This window comes from Lipophrys pholis (genome assembly GCF_963383615.2).
Source record: "Lipophrys pholis genome assembly, chromosome: 2".
Taxonomy (NCBI): domain Eukaryota; kingdom Metazoa; phylum Chordata; class Actinopteri; order Blenniiformes; family Blenniidae; genus Lipophrys; species Lipophrys pholis.
In genome coordinates, this window is record NC_137636.1 from 12,882,403 (window position 1) to 12,903,946 (window position 21,544).

The following is a 21,544-nucleotide window of genomic DNA, read 5'->3' on the forward strand; positions in this document are numbered from 1 at the left end:
TGTTTTAACTTAGCTAAGGCAAAAATGACTAAACCTCTCAGAAAGTAACCTGCAAAGAGCTGGCTTCCTGTACTCTTTGGCACTTTTCAAATGATTCCGATCTGTGGTTGTATTTGTCATCTTTCTTTTCAGTATTTTAATTCAAGACCTTGATGTAATAATTGGATAAAGCAACCACAAGTTCACAAAAAAAATAAATAAATCAAAGGAAAAGAAAACCAAACAAAATTAAACCATTTATTGAACTTTAAGTGCAAACGATGGGATGCAATTTGTATTGACCCGTGAGTCCAATGTCATTCCTTGTGTCAGCCTCTACAAAGCCTCAAATCCTCTTTCAAATGACATTTAACTTGTCAAAAGAAAAACCTCTCCTGACCCATAGCATCACTTACAGTCTGACTACAAATTTAGGCATGGCTACAGTAAAGGAGGTACAGTGTGAAGGAAAATAGTGTGCCAGATACAAAGAAAGAAGTGTGTTCTCTGTCACAACCTGAGATGAACCACACCTCATCAAGGCTACCTACAATGTATTTATAGCAACTGTTTACATGACTAAACTTGATAGTCGAAAGGTGACTAACAGAGATGCTCACCAAGTGGAATAATGATTAGGTGTCAGTTAAAGAAAGCCCACCATGAGGTGCAGGTGCGGCACAATACACTGACATGTCTCAAGGAGCTGGACCTCTTTATTTATGCATGCCAGCACTAGTAATTACATATTAAAAAGCTGGAATTATTTAACTGCACCGAAGAGTCTTCTGGAAACGGGAGAGGTTATTACAACTGTTGACAACGAGGAAAGGTAATTGCCTGAAAATGAGCGACAACGCAGTGTTGTGCTCAGAATGTTTTTTTCCCCCTCAGCTCCCTCTTTAGCGTTTGCATTGTGCAGCATCACCCGGGTGTGTAACCTATTGCGTTCCGATTGCTCCCTTGCAATTAGTGCCCTTTTTGTCCTCACTTCAATAACGCCATGATTATGGAGACTTCAGGAGTATTTGCAGCATCCAACAGCTGTTGTCTCAGGGACTACCGGCTGAATGACAAAAACATGTTTTCTCTCTGCATTTCACTTCCCTGCCTGCCTCTTGTAATTATTATGTTTTATTTGGTGTGATGATGGGGTCTTGTTTTTAGTGTGTCTGTGATTAAGATATTCAAAGGACTCCTTGGAGTGTGTCACAGTCATTTTCTTTTTTATCAATCTCGACTTTTGATTTGTTTCCCGTGCAGCGCAGAGTGGATGGGAAATTAGACGTTAGCCTATCATTGTCTGACTGAGATTCTGACAGTTTTATTTCTGAGACAGAATTCATGCCTGAATAAGAGAAATATACAGTATCGAGCACTGAATGTAGAAAATGTGACAGCTTTTCTTTCTCGTGAAGCTAGTTAAGTCCTTACATTTTCTTTTTCCCTTCTAGGATGTAGACGTTTACATGTGTAATCATATGATACAGCCAACATAATGAAGTAAATCAAATGTGTTAATAACATATAGTGATGTAAATTATGCATTGATGTGTAATTTATGGCTCTATAAGTCACTGCAAAATAACTGTGATTTGTGCAGTTTTCAATCAAAGTCACAGTGGATATACTGCATCCCACTCTTTACTTCATTAGACCTTTTAGCTTCACGGGTTGCCCAGACTACACTCATCATCACCAGACTACAATCTGAACATAGTTTTCATACTGTAGATGTTTATGTCACATGTTCTAACTTAAGAAATAGACTTTGCTATCACTTTGGAAAACAAATCTTTCCTTTAGTTTTATGTATTGCACATTGTAGAGCAGGGTTCTCTAATTCCAGGCCTTGAGGGCCGGTGTCCCGCACGTTTTAGCTCTCTCCCAGCTTCAGCACACCTCAATCTGATGCTGATGTCATCGTCAAGCTTGTAAAAAAGCCAAGTGACAAGGTCCTTATATCATTCAGGTGTGTTGCAACTCTGAGAAACCTAAAACATGCAGGACACCGGCCTGGAAAAAAAATAAAATAAAATAAATAAAAAAAAAAAAAAAAAAAAAAAAAATATATATATATATATATATATATATATATATATATATATATATATATATATATATATTATTTTTCCCCCCAGGTTTAAATGGACAGGACTATGCCGTTTTAATTCAAAATAATACTTGTTCAGAGACTACCAGCTTTCTTCATCCATCTGCCTCTCAGTGCAAACAGTAAATTTGTTTCCCTATTTGCTTTACTATCCAATCGTCTGCATTGTGGAGAGGAAATTATTTATATGGTCAGTGTCAGCTGATCATTGATTTAGTAATTACATGTTTCCCCTTGAGGCCAGGACAACTGATATACAAGGCCAATGCTAAAGGGAGGTCTCTTAGTTTCTCATCCATGACTTATGGCTAATTTGACTCTCTTAGACAGCACACTTTCCACTGCCAACAGCTTTTCAAAACAACAAACACTCAAACACGAGTATCGTCTTTCTCCCAGGAGAGTAGCGCTCACAGAAAGCTCAGAACGTGGTGGCAGACAGTTGAAACGTTTTCACTGCTGACAACACAGGGTAATAAAATACCCTCAGATGCATGTTGTAACGACCCTTTGCTTTGAGGCATCTATAGGTTTTTCTAAAACGATGGCATGTTTTGTTGTATCAATCCATTTCATAGATAGATTTTATATTACGGCTCGGAAACATTGATATGTTAAAGTGAGGACAGCCTTTTAACTAAAACATGGCTTTAATTATTTTTAACTTTATATACACACTTTATTTAATGTTCCTACCAGCAGTCAGGGTGGCCAGTTGCAAATATATGTGGAGTGAATTTTTCAGATCAGCTTTATTATAGTCCATCACAATCCCAAAGTGACAACGCTTGTTTGCAGCTGCATTTATTTCTGTTTGGTGAACCAAATAGCGATTTTAGCTTTTCCAATAATTGTTTGAATGAACTACTGAATCAACTTGCTTCATAGCGGCAATAAAAAGGAATAAATTAGCTAATGACTTTCCCATACCTTCGCTTTCTCAATTACAGTCATTTACTGCTAACGTGCCCTCAGTTTAATTAAAAACGTATTATGTCCTGGGATGTCAACAATTAAAAAATAAATCTGATCATTATTTGTGGCCTTAAACTGTCGGGGAGGGGAAAAAGTGCAGGATCATACTGAATGAGAACGATATGTAACAGAAAGACCAACAAAGACAAGAAATCCTGTCAATATTTTTCACTAAGACTGTTGGGGGAGTCGGTCAGTGTCAGGACAGATAACAGTAACCTGCCGCCGAGCGTTCCAACAGTGGTTTACACTGAACACCATATTCTGGCAGCACTGACTGCCAGGTGCTGAAAGCCTTGTTTATGTGACACATCAACCTAGAAACATTCCTTTGTTGAAATTTATGGGAATCATTAGCTTAGTTTTTTTTATGCAGTTAAAAAGTAAAGATGCAGCCCAGTTTCTCCAAATCATCTCAGCTTAAGGTGTCTCAATCCCTCTGCCTGTTTGTCCACATCAATAGGATCACAGAACACCGACACAGGGAAGCTCTATTCCAGAGATGACAGCCCCGATAGGAGATAAACATATTGAATTTGACGGTATTAAATGTGTGATGACTATTGACTTTCTTTTGAGTGCCACATGGAAACTAAAAAAAGAAGCCCCCCACCCCCTCCGAAAAAAAAAAAAAGACAGAGAGAGAAGGGCTCAAGGCATTTTTCCAGCTATATAGCACCAGTCCCACAGAAGAGACAATGAGACCCAGACGGGCTTAGTAGTCCAGAAAATCATTCCCCTCTCAATGGGAACACGTCTTGGACACACACTCCAGTAGTTTTGTCTTGTATGTTGCTATCTGTGCTAGCTGCAGAGTGGAGGGGGTCTGTGCCAGGCGAGGGTCCATAGGGACCATTGGAATCGCTGGGGCTGGAGGAAGTTGGTCTGGGTCCAGTGGGGCGATCTGGGCTTGGTGACAAGCCAAGCTGTCTACTGCAGGGACGCTGGGAAAATGTAAATAAGAGCCTGATAAGGGCTATTGTTTTCATTCCATTCTCATCCCAGCTGAATGGCCTGCTCCCCAGCCACACAGCATTTTATCTCGGGAGGGGGAGGAAAAAAAATGGAAGGGGTGGGGTGGGGGGTGCGAGAGATTTAAGAGTCCCCATAGGAAAATAAAAATAAACTCACTGGACTGTTCTCTTGTTCAAGCTAATTCCCCAGAATGTGATGTCCTACTTTGAAAGGACAAGAGCAGCAAAGTCCTCAAAAAACTTAAGAAGTTCACCAATACTGTCAGAAATAATGTTTACTTCTACTTGTCCTAGAAGTTGATAGCCAATAAATTCAAGAGCAGCGTGTCAATCTTTTATAACAAATAAACTGTGATTCTACTGTGAATGGACTGTGTATCATTTTTTGACAGTCTCTGTCACAGGCTGACAGTAATTAGTATGTTGATACTGAGCAGTGTTTGCATTGGCATCAATATTTCCCTCTCAGAAAACAGACAGGCATTCTAGAAACTAAAATAGCATTCCTTCTATTAATCTAAATTCTTCGGGAAAATAGGCTGTGGAAGGGAGCTTTGAAAAAAGCCAGACATCTGACTCATTTACTCTTTTCCTTGAGCACGCCTGCGCAAAAGTTGCTCCACTTGCACCAGATCCATTTTTGGTTGCCTGTTTTGTCCACACTGTTTGCACACTGAAAGGTGTTCGAGAGTTATTTTATAGAGTAATCCAGACCATTATTCACCTCTCCCAGGTGGAAGGCAGGGAGGACAGCAGCACATTCCAGCTGCAGTCTCTCCCGTTGGAGGACTTGGCAGGTCGTGTCTGGCCGAGCGGAGGGGATGGAGAAGTGAGGGAGCGGCAGTTCTCCTGGGAGGGAGGTGGATAAGAGGGGGAGGACTGGAGTAGAATGGAAGCTGGCACCACATTATCTCCAACTGTTGGTGCATTCCTTAATGATCAAGTGCTGGAGGAGCATCTGTGATGAAAGTGTGTGTGTGTGTGTGTGTGTGTGTGTGTGTGTGTGTGTGTGTGTGTGTGTGTGTGTGTGTGTGTGTGTGTGTGTGTGTGTGTGAGAGAGAGAGAGAGAGAGAGAGAGAGAGAGAGAGAGAGAGATAGAGGAAGCATATGTGTGCACATTAACATACGTTCAATATGTTTGTTTAAAACACATTTTTTCTTTGCTTTAGGGGAGAGAATGTCAAGTGCTGGTGTTGCTCTGTCTGCGTGAGGATTATGATTTTTGTTGGGAGTGTGTTGTTCGTGGAGAGGAAGCCGCCTCTCCCAGTGGTGAGAGGCAGAGAAGAAGCGCTGAGCTTTGCTACTCCCCATGCCCTTAACCTCGGTTTTAAGATCTGTGATCTTTGTGCCATGCAGGGAGTTAACACACACAAACACAGAGAATTCTTTTTTTTTTTTTTTTTTCTTTCCTCGTCTCGGGGTCAAGGGGACAAACTGTGAGTTGGGAATTGGAAAGTCAATAAAGCAGAAGAAATGTTATAATGACCCTGAGCTGAAGATGTCCTGGCGACCCCCATCATGTTGGAGGAAGTGGACAGTCAAACAAAATGGTGACTCTGCTTGATCTCTCTGAAAGCCATCCTTAAACAAGGCCACAAAAACTACTGACCCCCCGTTACTCCCAGTTCCTCTGATGTCAGTGTGTTTGTCGAAGTGTTTGGTTTGTGGAAGAGATGTTACAGGCGGATAAAAGGAAACAACACTTGTATACATCCTCAACTGTGTATATCTGTGCTCTGTTTGATGTTGTGGATGATAATGCTGAGGCAGGAGAAATCCAGAAAGTTGCTTGCGACAAGCCCTCCTCTCTGTTTCTTTCTATATTATCATGTGCAAATTGAACTCAGACGCACTTTACAGGCACACCATGCGGAGAAACACCTCATGTTTAGAATGATTTGAAAATACATGTTGGTGTATTGTGTCCTTTGTTTGGGAGAGCTAAATTCAAATCAGTTCCAGTGTGAGGTGTTCGGCCGGAGTGTTCAGTGTTGTCTCAAGACTTGTTGCAATTTGTTTGCTTTTGTTGTGAAATGTGCTCCAAGTACAAAGAAGATTTATGTTAATGAACATATTATTCGGAAGAATTATTGAAAAACCTGGGAACAATTTATCGAGAAATCAGCACACATGGCATATAGTATAAAAATTGTAAATTGGGTGCTTCATGTCTCATGTACAAATTTCTCGCGCTTTGGCTCAAGGTGGATGGCTGCAGGCTTGGAACATGCTGATCCTTAAGCAGTAGAGAGATGGTGGAGGCCTGGGTCAGCCAGCCCAGTATGTTCTTTATCAGCTACACCAGCGACAGCATGGCAGATTGCAGCCATTCCTCCTCTGATTCATTGTCTGCTGGACAAATGTTAATTGTTTTCATCATTGGCAGCTATGTGAACGTTTGGACGTACCCAGTCTCACTCCTTACCTCCCACTTAATGTGCGTCTCTGCCCTTACGCTATCCCCACAATGCCTGCTTCCCTCCTCACTCCACCCTTAGCTCATCTCTCAACGGTCAGTCGGAGTCTCTTTTAATGTTCGCCGTGCAATGCCATCAAATAAAATACCTCTCTTTCATCTGATGGACTGACTTTTCATTTAAGTGAATGGATTTATGGCATCTACAAAATTGTAAAATGAGAAACTATTTTCACCACACAATATTACATTCAGAAAAAGAAAGAAAAAAGAATTGCCAGATAATAGAAGTGCATTTATATTTCTTTTTTCAGACTCTTCATGCATGGAGAAACTTCTTTCTAAAGAGTGGAAAGAGAAAATGGAGAGGCTCAACACTAGTGAACTACTAGCAGAAGTTAAAGGTAAGAATAAAAGATCTCGGTCAGATTTAACTACATACATCACGCAAGCAACACAATAAAGACAAATGAAAAAGTTCCTCATTCCTATCGGACTTGCATAATATCAGAAAAATGCCGTACTTTGAAATAAAACAAAGGCCTTTGGCTGCCCTCCTCATTCTTTTCTCTCCTCCCTTATCTTTTGTTGGAATGCCCAACTCAATCCAAAGTGCTTTTCTTCAAAATCCAGCCCATTTTCATCCATTTGGAGGCTCTCTGTGCTTGTCAGCGGTTTATTGTTGTTGTCCCTTTAGACGGCCTTGAGCCTCTGCTACTCTGCTCTGGCACATGCGGTGCGGTTCATGCTGCTCTGGTAATTGTTGAACCCAAAGTGTGCTTGATGTAAACAGAGCACGGCGGAGCTGAAAGGAGAGAAGCCGCTCAGAGAGGAGAGGAGACGGTGCAGAGATGCACAGACTCGTCTCCTGAGCGAGCCTGCGTTTGAGTGGAATGTCTTGACTCTGACAGTGAACGCCCTGCACGCCGTATCAAGTGCGCCGCGGCAGAGCACAACTCAGCACTCCCCCAAAATCTCTGTTTATGACAGGGTGAAGGTGAGCTGAGGGCTGCCGCTCAGTCCTTTGCACTGACTGTTACTGAAAGCTGGTGTGTTTATACAGCAGAGAGGAGCACAATACCAGCCGGCTGATAACACCGGGCTGCCACTGGCTCCTGCACTCAACCTCAGAGAATCTCTTCTTTGGACGACTTCATGTACCTTTATTTTTTATTTCTTTCAAACCAACCAGACATTTACATTTCAATGTATCCTCAACGCAATACTTCAAAGTTCTCAATTAACATTACATGAGGACAATGCGGAGACCGGCAAGGTGTCAAACCACAGTTCACTGCAGGTGCTTGCGATCATATGCTTAATTGTTTCTTTTCACACAACATGGGTCACATACCTAAGTGAGACTGGCCTCTGCAAGTGGATAAATTCTAATTCAATAAATAAAGTCAGAGGAAAGCAAAAGGGCCGTTGAATGCTCTAATAAGTATATTCACGGGCAATAACCTTTATGAAGGATAAATTACTGCTTGGTAAACTAGATTCATTGTACCTGTCCCGGTGTTCTGTATGTCAGTGTAGATCAAAGTGCATGGGGTAAAATGTTTAAAATGATTTAGCCTTTTGAAAGCTGGTCTGTTAAATTACAGGCAAGGTATTTCTTCTGTTTGATGAATGGGAATGGGAAGGTTACTTGGTGGTCTGTAAACAGGTAGGGAGCCTGATAATAAACACTATGGCCTCTGTCTGTTGATGAGTTATGGAGACAGTCTATACACCACAGTTACAAATATAAATGTTTCTCCTATCACAGAGGCAGCCTCAGATTTTTAATTAGCATGCCATTTCATATGACTGTAGACATTTCAAAGGGCTGCTTTGTGCTCACCCTTACAAATGTCTCTCTCTCCGCGTTTGATGTCTGCCTGATGTAAATACAGGCAATTAAAAAGAAGCCCAGGGTTGGAGATGCACAAGGTCCGCCTAATTAAAACACAAACAAAGGTACCAAGCAGAAAATACCTTATGATTAAGATCTAAAGTGTTATGATGAATCAGAGGTTCCATTAATTGTTAGGTTAAAATCAGTACAAAAGGCAAACATGCCTTTAGGTTTTAAATGAATGGGGAGATAGTAGGGAACGAAGACTGACATGCAGATAAAGACGACAGCACCTACTGGCAGAGTGGCCTTGTATATTCTATGCTGATCGCTCACTGGTTCCCCAGCCAATTATACTGAGCACCTAGAAGGCTTCCTTTTGACATTGTTCCATCAAAACCTTGAAAGAGAAGTAATTGTGTTATCGCAGAGGCAAGTGGTGGGATTTGACTGGTGAGGAAATAACTTTGTCTCGTTCTTAGAAAACATATGAAAATTAAACACAATAGGTGTGACAGATTTTGGCCCGAGGCTTTACCCACAAAAAGAAACACATTCTTCTACTGCAGTTGTGTTCAAACCTGCCCTGAATACTTTATCCTGTCGAAGTGAACATGCCATACAGTAAACAAACAAAACAAAACCAGACAATAGTATCAACAGCATCAGAGATCGCTTTTCAGGGTCTGCAAACTCAACCAGCTATTTAGATGACATGCCTAAAACTAGAGTCTATTGTCATGTGGGTGTTTGGCAACATAAAAGTACGGCTTTGGAGGTAAAGACATTATTAGGTTTCAGGAGTCAAGCACAGTAATCCAGTAGAGGCAGTGAGCTTAAGTCAGACATGTAGAATGGTGTTATTAAGGGTTAATGATTTCAAATCTCCATCTGCCTTTTCTTGTTGGTTGTTAGGGCTTAGTATCAGTATGGGAAGGCAGGAAAAAAAAAAAAGAGTTTGTGAAGGAGCATTAGTGAGGGATTTCTTTTCACCAGTCAATTCCAGCGCTAACTGTTTGTTTTCATACCTGAGCTTAGCTGTCAATCTGCAGGAACGATGAAATCTCCTGAACAAAACCACAGAGCAAGAAAGGGAGGCTGGATGGAAGGGCTCCAAACCACAGAAAGTAGCAGATAATAGGAGGCAAGGTGGAAGGCATACGAGAGAGGGAGAACTAGAGCGATAATAAGATTTCAGAGGTGGAAACTCAACGGTTATAATTATATATTTCAAAGAGATTTTTCATTCATCAATAAATCATGCATTATACATATATGAATATATACTGTACACACACACACACACACACACACACACACACACACACACACACACACACACACACACACACACACACACACACACACACACACACACACACACACACACACACACACACACACGCACGCACACACACACACACACACGGTGTGAAATTTATACAAATGTAGTACACAGAGTCCTGTGCAAGATAAGAATCCTCTCTATTGCATGCCTGCTCTGTGCAGGGTCTCAGCCTCATACTCAACAGAGCTGTTTAAGTTTCCCTGCTGAGTGGTAGTTTACCGACCCCCCATTGGGGGCCAAAAAAAAAAACACCAACACAAACAAACAAACAAAAAAAAAACAAACAAGACACACACACACACACACACACACACACACACACACACACACACACACACACACACACACACACACACACACACACGCACACGCGCACACGCACACGCACACGCACGCACACACACGCCTCGAGTATTTACTCAAACTGGAGGAAAATATGTAGTTACTAAATTGGAACACAAGCTGTATTCATTCTCTTGGAATCTGCTAAAAAAGAAAGAGAGGGAAAAAAAAAAAAAGCTTAACACTGTACACTAGCGATGAAACGGCAGCTCAAATTCTGAAGCAGAAAAATCAGGGCTCTCGCACTGTCACAATCAATTTGAGAATGGTGTCTACATGACAGTGGTCGGGTGCACACAGACAGTCCTGTGGCAGACAGATAAGTGGAAGCTCTTTAGGAGGAGAACAGAGGGCAGGGCAGGGTGGCAGGCTGAGACTGATTCGATGCTGGCCCTACCTGTGCTGGCTGCACTCCTGCACAGACAGAAAGGAGTCCAGTGTGTGAACACAGAGCCCATATTGTACAGGAATATGGGTAAGCTTCAATATGTGTGTTCCTTCCCTATAAAAAAAAAAAATGGCCTCGATTCTGCCATAAAGTGAAGTTTTGATGCTCCTGGAAATGTACAACTGAATATGTGTCAATACATTTTCACCTTTTGGGCTTATGAAGCTTCAGAATCAGTTGGGAAAATAATTCTATATAGCACATTTCAAAAGGGTTGTGTATTTTACAACATACAATAAATTAGGTTTAATACAACTACAAAAACATTCACACAAATAGCACAAAACAGTATCTGTCCAGTTGCTCCACTCAGAAATGCCTCAGTTAGCATTTTCTTCACAACACTTCAGTCAACTGTTTGCCCTGTGCACTCAGGTGAAATATGAGCCACAGTAAATCATTATTCCTCAGGCCACATTTGCCAGATGAATGCATGTGAGTGTTTGACTGTGTGTTTTTCTCCTCTAATGAATTGAGGAATTTAGCTTGTGGCAATGGAGGTTTAAAAAAAAAAAAAAAGGAAGTGCTGTGCTCATGTGTGTTTGTGTACGTATGCGATAGAGACAGAATTTTCTGTGTTCTCAATTATATTTCTGTGGTTTGCCATGGTTTGTTCAGTTAAAGACGTTAAACGTATAATACATTTCAGGCACATAAGTACATTAGTCACCTTTTATGTGAGTCTAACAGAAGTACAGTTATATAGTTTATAAAAGGACTCTGTCTGTAAATACACATGTATTTTCCACATGTTAGGGGGTTGACCCATGTTTGTATCAAAAACCCAACAATCAAAGTATTGTCAGGATCATAAAGAGCTAATTGACTCTAAAGTAGAAAATACCTTAAGCGTTGTCTGCAAAGTACATGGCAGAATGGCCAATGTCATTTTTTAAAGACGATTTAAATCTACTTTGCTCTCAACTCAACTATCTCACAATGAGTGCAAGGTATTTTCTGTATTCTATCGACCATGGATTGTTTTTTTCATTGTTGCCAACTTCTTTTTCTCATTATCTTCCACAAAACATCCAGTTTTAAGAAGAATATGCAAATAAAATAAGACTAATGCAACATGTCATATTTTCAATAGACTCAGAAGCAGAAGTTGGTGTCCACCTGATGAAAAATGGCAAAGAATTCATAGTTTTGACAATTGTGACTTTAAAACTGATTCACTTTATTCTGGCATCTTCTCACAGAAAGCACAATCTTTTTTTTTTTTTTTTATGTCTTTCCATTTTTTTTGTCTATTTAAATATACAGTATGACCTCCAAGATACTACAGACCATTTATCTTAACATTTTCACACTTACGTTGCATTCATGTGGACTTCTACACACGATATGAACAACCTTTTAGTCTTTAGACGAAGAATCATGCAATATATCCCCATTAAATTCTGACTTCTTCTTTTGTTAGTGACAGACTGTCCTACATTTAATTACTTATGTACATGTGCATTTGCTTTATTTGGTCTTTTTATTAATACTGCTTAGACCACATGTTATTTTCTTATCATTCAGGGGGCAATTTAAATTTCTTTCAAGGTAATCCAAGGAAATTCTCAACAGCTTCCAACATCTTTTAATATTTCTGCAACAAAAGTGAACCGGGAGACAAAAAAATAAATAAAAATGGAGTGATCATGACATCATAAAAATGTCCTCCTGGTATTATACAATAAATGCTCCTGACTAAAGTTGCTGTAATGTAAGAATAATATAGTCAAAGACTTACATTTACTACTTCTGAATGGGTCAAAGGATTAGATGTCTTATGGCAGGCTGATAACTAAGCACCGGTCTCAGTTGTCTTTGTTCGCCGTTACTCCTGCTAATGCAGGTAATCGTCAAGTGATCTGGATTAAACCCAAACAAAACACAGGCATTGTTGCAACTCTTATCCATCAAAAACAACAGTCTCAAAGTGTTTGGCGAGGTCTGTTTTGCACAGTTCAAGGAAACAAGAACATTTCGCTTTAATTATCAGTTGTGTAGGTAAAACCAATGAATAAATATTACATGAAAAGAATGAAATAACGTCGAACTTCTAATTTACTTTCAAGGATCTGCAGACAGTAAGCCATTCCCTTGATCAATGTTTCACAGGTGTTAAGTGTTTTGTATGAGGAAGGCCTTGAAAACTATACATTCTTTTTATTATAGTAAGGGCACAGGGTCAGATTTACCATTATAAAGACCATGACGGATGAATAGAAGGTGTGGAGACAATCTTTGTTTTCATGTAATCATCCTTGCTACATGCTGCCTTGCATACATACACACAACTTCCATGGCTCCGGGATCGGAGTCGCACTATATTAGAGAGTCAAAGAAGGATTGGCAGAACATAAGTAAAGTTTCTGAACTCAGTTTTAATTTTCTCATGTGAATGTGAATTTAAGGGTCACCGGTTTTTCCTGCGGAGTAATATGCTCAGGTCGAACATCTCTCTTGGCTTAGATGAAGTACCTTGTCCAGTGTCATGGATAGACAGTTAAGTGCTGGAGCGTTTACATTTGCATAATTATCCTGAAGAGCGAAGCTTCCTCTATCATCAAAATATTAGTTTCTATCACTATTCACCACAGAACCACAGCAGATGAAGTGGGTTTTTATTAATCACCTCTCCATATGCCAGTCAGGATTTTTTTTTTTTCTTCCAAACTGGTGTAGTCATTGAGATGACTTTGATTCCAAACAAGTATCTTCAAATCACATCTGTCGATACTTAAAAGTGTGTGAACACATGGAAAAAGTAAGACAGTCAATACTGTTGGAAAATACTTTAATACGCTTAAATATTTGACATTTTTAACAAGGCGGTTGACAGTTTGCTTTGTAAACCAGCCTAAATGTTCACACATATATTGGTAAGGGGACAGAGAATGATTGCTGCCAGAGGATGATGTGCCTGTGACTCATTGCTTATGCTTGTTAATGGGGTTTTATTGGCAAGATTAACAGCTTTTATATCATGGCAGAGGCAGCAAGCCAGGTAAAACAGCTGTTGTTCATATTGTCTTGGTTGTAGGACATGGAGACGCATTAACACCATATTACTGGAAACCCATATGGCCTTGTAGGAACGCAGAAGTGTGTAGAAAGCAAACGAACACCATGAAGGTAGCTCCCGTTATGCAAGCTTTTTTCTTCTTTTACCAATATAGATACTCAATATTACATCTTTTGACAGCACAGAATGAAATGTTTGCAGTCATATTTAATCCCACAGAAAAAGAGTTTGGTACAAATATTGACTTGTGATCCATGCTTTTGTCGAAGCGCTTTTTTTTTTTTATGGGGAAAGGTCTGTGCGGAGAAACCTTCCATTTCCTAAAGAAGGTATCAACAAATGCCGTTTACTGCTACTCTATTGGCTCTTTGTGTTTTCCACAGAAAGAATGGACAAAGGGTCAGGTGACCGTAGAGTTCACAGAGTCACGCACATGTGCATTTTCTCAGAGACATGTACCTTTTATCGATTGGAGCAGCTTGCAACACACATCTGTACACACTTGTGCCTACATTCACACACACTTAAGGCGTGAGCAGAGAGAGAGAGAGAGAGAGAGAGAGAGAGAGCGAGAGCCTTAGCACGCCAGGCATTTAAGCTATGTGCGATCTGTGTGAGGATACAGCTTGGTACAATCGTAGCATTTAGACAAGTCCTAATTTACTTAGGATGGGCTTGCAGCATATGGAATCATCCACAATAGCCGACTGATAGAGAGACAAAGAAATTTCAGTCTTCTGGTGCTAAAAAACTCAATTCAGATCTGGTCATAATGGCTCAGCTGTCTTAACCAAAGGAAGGGAAGAGAATAGGGTGCCTTGTGATTTTCCCCCTTTTCACCCTCACCCTCCCTCGCTTTTCTTCTTTTTTTGTGCCTGAATCTTTTATCTGTGTTATTCACTCGGGACTCTTCAAAGTAACAAGCCTCCTTCTTTTTCCCCGGTACTGGACTTGGAACCCAAATTAGAGACTGCTTGATTAGAGCAGAGAGGAGGGAGCCAAGAGAGAGGGAGATGTGGGTATTGGACAAAACAAATCGCACCCCTACAAAGTGCCTTTTATCCAAAGACCCCAAGGCTCAAATACCCCCGTCCCTTCCCAAGCAACCATGGCTCTGCTTGTTTTTCCCTTATCATTTATTTAGTCACCCATTGATGTTTTCTGCCCTACTTTGTGACGTTTAAAGAAGGCAGGAATCTCAAAAGGTGACTGGTGAATGGGCTGAAACTGAACAACACAGCTTCACTGTCTCCACTGACCATGTGTCAATCGTGGATCTCTGAAGTTGGCCTGGTGACCTGAGAAAACAAGAAAGTGTTGGCACAGCTTGACCACTCACTCTCAAGATCCTCTTCCCGCCAGGCCGGTATTGTACCGGGCCTGATTCGTCTACCGGGCCAATGTCACAACACGTTAGGTCTGGGTTGGCTGCTGGAGTTTATGTAGCGCCAAGGCATCTCTGGGTTGTCCGTCTGCCATCGGAAGCGCAATGCGAGGAGACATGTTAACAGGCAGACCCCGGCCCTACCGCTGTTAAAAGCCATGCAATATGCAGGAAACGGCCTCTTTTGTCAGCAGGCTGGTCAGACATAGACCACGACTCCTCTCTTCTGTACCACACAATAAAAGTTTTATCTGCATTTTAAAGCTGATCCATAATTTAGTGCAGGAAGAAAGAGATTTTAACACAAACCAGCCAACAAAAAAAACACGTGTCTGATTTTCTGCTGAGCTGTGTGCAGTCCGAGGTGACGCTCTGCTGCTGGATTGTCAAGACTCCAAAATTATTTCTAAATCTTAAACATTAACCTGAGTTGTTCCTAAATGTTTAAACACAGAAATAAACAACGGATTAAAAGGCAAATAATTAGAAATCAAAGTAGAGAAATGGGAAGGCCTCCACAGCACAGCGAATAATGTGGACTCCCCACAATTCAGCTCAAGATCACAACAATGGGCCCTCTGTTAGTATTCTTGTGGTGTCTGCAAAGAACTGAGCACTCCACACTCAGGCGAGCCCATCAAATCCTTCTGGGGACCCTTAGCACAAGTCCCAGTGCATACTCACACTCACAAAGACAAAATATACAATAAGTGCCATAAATTCTCACATAATTTATACAGCTCAGTTTGGTTTTTTTGGGTTGTTTTTTTTTACAGTCATGATAACCAGTCACCTGTAATTGAAAAGACAGAGAGGACGCCATTGAGTCCGGATGTTTTATTCCAAGCTTAAATTCACTTGTGACCAGATGGCCTTAAAAAAACTTCACTTAAATTATGACTTTCTTGTTTCGACATTTTTTTCCTTCACCTCTTGTCTCTTTCTTTCTGTCATCACCCTCTCCATCCTACCACTACTGTATTGATAGCCAAGATTTATTGTGACAGCGACTGAGGTATCTTGCTCGTGACCTGTAAAAGGCAACTCCTTCACGGACGCAGCCAAAGGTTAATAAAATTGGTGCTGATTGTATTCATTTTACAGATAAGCCATTCACAACAAGTGGAGTCGGGTGAATAAGAAGTTAATTCAGGCCTTGGAAACTGCACACAGGCCCAATGAATAGGTGCTTTTTAGGTGCTTTTTTTTCTTTAGGAGGATAAATGGAGAATCGCAGCTCTCTTCCATTGCAGCAGGCAGCGAAGGCAGAATGAGGCGAACTGAGGTTCAGACAAGCCTGCCAGTAAATTGCCCTGAATGGGTTCTGGAGGTTGACAGGCCCTATTAAGACAAACGGCTTTCCTCATCGGAGAGATAAAATAAATCAGGTGTTTAGTCAAATTAAAATAGTTTGAGTGGAGAGGGCCCCTGGGAGCTCTCGGAGAAACTCAAGACAGATGTGGTCAGACACGAGAGGAAGACACCCAGGAAAGAATTCAGCTCCCACTGGCCTAAGGCCAGACTTCACTGTACTGTTATCTGGTTCTCAATTCCTTTTTTTCCGTTTCCCTCTCACCGGCTGTCTCTGTCTTGGTCGCTTCTGTGAGTTTTTCTATCATTTTTTTTTGTGTATTCCTCCAGATCAGCTTGTCACATAGGAGTGCAGTGGGAGGAGAGTGAGTTACTGTCTAGCCTCTCACTGGCAATTATGTTGGCTGTGTAAGTCAATGGTAGGATCACTTAGCATTGATTAGGCAGAGGGAGAGCAGTGCAGCGGAGCTGCTTTCTCAAACACACACACAGTGCAGACATGTGACTGAGGAGAGAGGAGTAAGTCTATCGGTCCGCCGCTGGATTTTGTTTTGAAATATGCATTTACAAAAATCAGTATGGCGCTCAGAGTTGATAGTTATGTTGCAAATACATCTTCAGTGTTGTTTCCCTTACTCTGATCTGAAGATTCATTTGGAGCGTGATTTCTTTTCCTTTTTGTTCCTTTCTTGACAATAACGTGGAATGTTTTGTAAAATGCGAAAGCGATTCCCCCTCTTAATGTCTTTGTGGCACTACAATTTCTGTATAAAACCAGTGTAGTTTGGAGGCCAGTGCAAACACTCACTCTTAACACTCTCTTTACAATCACCCCTGGAACTCTGACATAAGCTGCCACCTCAGTTTGACAGCTCCCTGCAGCTCTTTGTCTGTGTGGCGGGAACAATTCCTTTCCTTTCTTCTACTGAAAGCTGTGAACACCAGCTATAGCAAAACAGACAACTCCAGGCTGTGTGTGACCTTAACACTTTCCAGTGAATTCACTGCAGTTGGTTGCTGCCTGTGTGGCTTTCTTTGTAAAAAAATATTGTGTACAGCACAATGGCACAATATGATGAACATTGTATGCACCATGGTCACTTTCCTATATTTAACCGTATACAATGACCAAGGCCTTCAGCAGACTTTCTTCCATAAGCCTACATTCTGGCTCTTTAGTCAGTACCACTAGGAAGTCCTTTGTGTACTCTTTTTTTTTTTAAGGTATGGATATGACATACTTTTATTTATGTTTATGACTCAAGCTCTACGTCTTGTATTTATCCTTTCGTCTCCTCTGCCTTCACTAGGTACTCCAGAGAGCCTGGCAGAAAAGGAGCACCAGCTCTCCACGATGATAACCCAGCTGATCAGCCTGCGAGAGCAACTTCTGGCTGCCCACGACGAACAGAAAAAGCTTGCCGCGTCACAGATGGAGAAACAGAGGCAGCAAATGGAGTTGGCTCGTCAGCAGCAGGAGCAGGTAACACTTCACAGTGTCACTCTTCCCATCTTTCTAGATCCCATCTAATCCCCCCCCCCCACCTAAAGAAAAGTATATTTTTCAAATATTTATTTAGCATTTTTATCCCTAAGTATGTTCGCATTTTGTGAAACATACATTACCTCTTCGTCCTTGAATCTTATTTAGAGTATTTCCCCTTTTGTCTGAATAATTAATCTTATCAAATGCATTTGGATCACACTGTCACTTAACACTCTGCATCATATTAAAGTCTTTGCCTTCGAATATGCCAATAAACTCTTACTGCTCCTTAGTAGGGATTTGGAATAATATTAGATTTAAGAGACGTTGTAGACTATATTGCCTCTGATATTTCGGTCATGCTCTCTCGCTTGCATTTATGCTGCGTGGTAGGAAAAATGTTATTATGACCTGTACTAACAAATGCGAGGGAATGTGCGAATTAAACGTTATATTAAACATGGAAGTCCTCTATATCTTATAAATCGACTCCTATTAGAACAAGCCCGGCATTAGATTTGCAGCACAAATCAGGCCAATGAGCCATATTGTACAAATCAGCAAATTAGCACAGGCCATGAAGTGTGTTAATGTCTGGGAAGAAATAAGGACACAAACTATCCACACAGGCGACACTTTTATTATCACCAGCCACCCTAATGGCTATGAGTCAATTATCGGCGAGGAGTTCACTCAGAGTTTTCTCAGCACACTCTCAGACCTTCCTGTGGTAAATGAAGAGATAGACCATATACCTTGGAGTGATGCATTTGGTCATAGTACACTAATAATACATTAACAGTATTGATTTCTTTTTCAATCAATGATGTTCATTTGCAAACTACACTCAAGTCTGCAGGCTTTGTAGACATTGCAGCATGAATGAGCAGTGATATAAGATGTTTTATTATTTGATCTTATTTTAAAATGAAAGAAAATTAATAAAATTGAAGAGGGAGAGAGAGGGAAGAGACATGGGGGGTGGGGGTGCGGGGTGGGGGTGGGTGGGGGCGCTGAGAGCTAGAATGTCATCAAGCCATCAAGATACAACACAGTAATTAACTGTTGACACTCGTGAGGAAGCCAGCACAAATTAATCTTGACACATTTGCAGACGGCCGATATCTTACAGTGAACACTTTGTAATTATATTTAAAAATGAAAATTAAATGACACTTAAAACTAGGTTGTCATGCTCATTGAAGTGAGCGTGTAGGAAGAGGGAGCGCTGGGATGAGAGGCGTTGCGGTGCGGCTGCTCGTCACTCAGGGGCAGCGGGGACCTCTGTCACCCATACACCGCCTGCACCAGCTACCTCCACCATAACCACGCTCGTCTGTCCCGTGAATGATTTATCTCGTCTTACCACAGGTTTTGACTGTGCACTTCAGGACACATCACATTCATTCTGAAGTTTCTGTGTTTTTTTACTTGTTGTTAACATTAGTCATTTCGACAGAGATAAGGCCACAGTAACACACCACTTGACAACTCTGCAAACGCATTTCTGTGTTTTTATGTCACAGCTAACCACTTGTATTGGCTTCTCTGTCTGTCAAACAGAGAACACTAGTATTAGATGATTCTTACTGCCTATTCTTTTGGTTATATCAGCTGAACCAAGACCTTAATTCTCCTTTTGTACTCCTGTTTTCAACCAGATTGCAAGACAACAACAGCAGCTCCTGCAGCAGCAGCACAAAATCAACCTCCTGCAGCAGCAGATCCAGGTCAGTCAATGCATTCCTGTTGGTCCACTAATGCTCAGCAACTTACACCTCATGTTTTTTTTTCACACTGATTACTACAACACTTCTACCTCTTCAGTGTAATTAGTGCACCACTGTTGTCATTAGGAGCCCAAAGTCTGGATTTAATGGCTTAGATCAATAGAATTAGACATTAAAGTAAATATCAGTGCTAACTTCCGTTGGCCTGTCCTTCAGTTTTTACCCTCCTTTTGTATATTTTATTTTTTTATCTTTAATTTGTGTGTCACACTAACAGTCATCTCTTTCATCAAATGTTAATTGCCTGTTGGTAATCGGGAGGGCTGAAAATATGGAGGTGAATAATTAGCACTTCTTAATGAACAAAAAAGGGGGGAAAGTCACAACAACTAATGAGTACTGTTGATAGAAAGGAGCCTGGAGGTGGGGGACATGAAAGAGGCTGGTAAATGCTTCTGAAATGAGTTGGTCCCCGAAGGGCAACGTGGCTTTCACACAGCACAACAGCTCCCGAAACTTCCATTGTCAACATTTAGTGTGATTGGAAGTCTCAGTTCTACTCGTACTGTTTGCCATAAATCAGTTTATATAAGTATTGATTTTGCATGCGGTGGTTTTTAAGCTATGCATCTCATTCCAAACGCGATCATAATCTCCGTGTATATGTTTATATGTGCCTTATGTGGTACTGTTGAGCACAGGGTGCAGGGGTGCAGTGGAAGACCACCCAGGCCGTGTGTAGCTGGATATGGTCAGACTGCACAGGGTAAGCCAGGGTTGGTTACTGGCAGTGGTCAAGGCTGTAAGCCTGGCTGCCTGTGTGAAGCTGGAGTTATCCTGCTGGGTGTGTTTGGTGTCAGGCACGTCCTTCTCCATTCACCTCCTCCTCCTGTACTTGATACTTCCTACCGACAGCTTTCCCTATCTTTTTCTTTGATTTGATTCTTTTTTTTGTTTGTTTTTCTTTCAGAAAATGTTAACTTGCAACAAATTGTTGTAAAAGTAAAGTTTCTGACTATCTCTTGCCATTTCTGGTAGACATTTATCAATGGAGCATTTTTCTCTACAGCTGAACACCATACCTACATGCATTAAAATGTGTGTCACATCTTGATACAACATGTTTTTACTCTCATGATAAACCGAAGTGAAGCAACTGTAGTTTGTCGTCACATAGTGGTTTGCGACTAAGTTTACTACCACTTCATCAAAATGCCTCCTTACAAGGCTCTTGGCAAGAGAAAGGCCATACTATGAGCATACTCTTGAGAAGGCCCCAGACCAGACCTTTCACTTCAACAGGAGACAGTCTATCAGAAAAATTATCCCATATTGCACTCCACTAAAGACAAGCACGGAGCATGGCACTCTGTAAAAAACACTCTGACGTGAAGTACCTTACACACTGCTGAGGGGCTACTAGTATTAATCATATCATAGAGGGCCCTTTACTTATGCTCATTGAGCGTAAGGGCACAGCCCTAAAGAATCTCACTTTTAGAGGCTCTTGCTTTCATCAAAAACTTATAGACAAATGATACCTGAAAATTCCAATTGATGCATAGTTTTGAGAGAAATTGGAGGTTCAAGTGTGTATGGGAACATACTTCTAAATATCCATTTCAAACACTTGAACGGAGATTCAAGTAAAGTCCTTTCTTGCAGAGCCCAGTTTGCCAGTTTTTCCCCTGATAAAATGTCTCCACATCCTCAATTAAATAAAAAGAATCCCACGTTCAGCCCATCTGTTCCTCTGCCCATTAGTCTCTCCTGGCTGTACTGGGCGCACACCATCTAGGAATCAACAGGAATCACTTTGAATATACCGTATAAATCATATCACTGAGTACAACAATGTATATCTAACAGCAAGTTATTAAAAGCAGAAGATGTTCTCTCTCCCCAACATAGTTCCTATAAATATCCAGCTTGGTGATAGAAACACCTCTCTGAAGTCTGATGAGATTGATTTAAAAAAAAAAACAGAGTCCAGTTAAGCATTTTTTGCCACTCTGTTTTCATTACTGCTACCTCTTTATTGCCCTGGCCATTTTAATATATAACAGCTTTGACTTAATTAGTTCTGTAAACAAGCATCCAGCTTGTATGTCACAGACTTTTAGCAAAGTCATAAGCATTGCTGAGGGATCGAGTTACTCTGCTGTTAGCATGGAGAGCA

At 41.0% G+C, this 21,544-nt stretch overlaps 1 protein-coding gene across 3 annotated transcripts in view; it reads left to right on the forward strand.

Moving 5' to 3' along the window:
- sox6 (SRY-box transcription factor 6) overlaps positions 1-21,544 on the forward strand; it is a 126,996-nt gene that overhangs the window by 57,962 nt on the left and 47,490 nt on the right. For all 3 annotated transcript variants that reach the window (XM_080491128.1, XM_080491127.1, XM_080491129.1), the window contains 3 exons: positions 6,772-6,861; positions 17,460-17,632; positions 19,297-19,365. In XM_080491128.1, the coding sequence (XP_080347254.1) occupies positions 6,772-6,861; positions 17,460-17,632; positions 19,297-19,365 (332 nt within the window). The remainder of the gene's footprint in view (positions 1-6,771; positions 6,862-17,459; positions 17,633-19,296; positions 19,366-21,544) is intronic.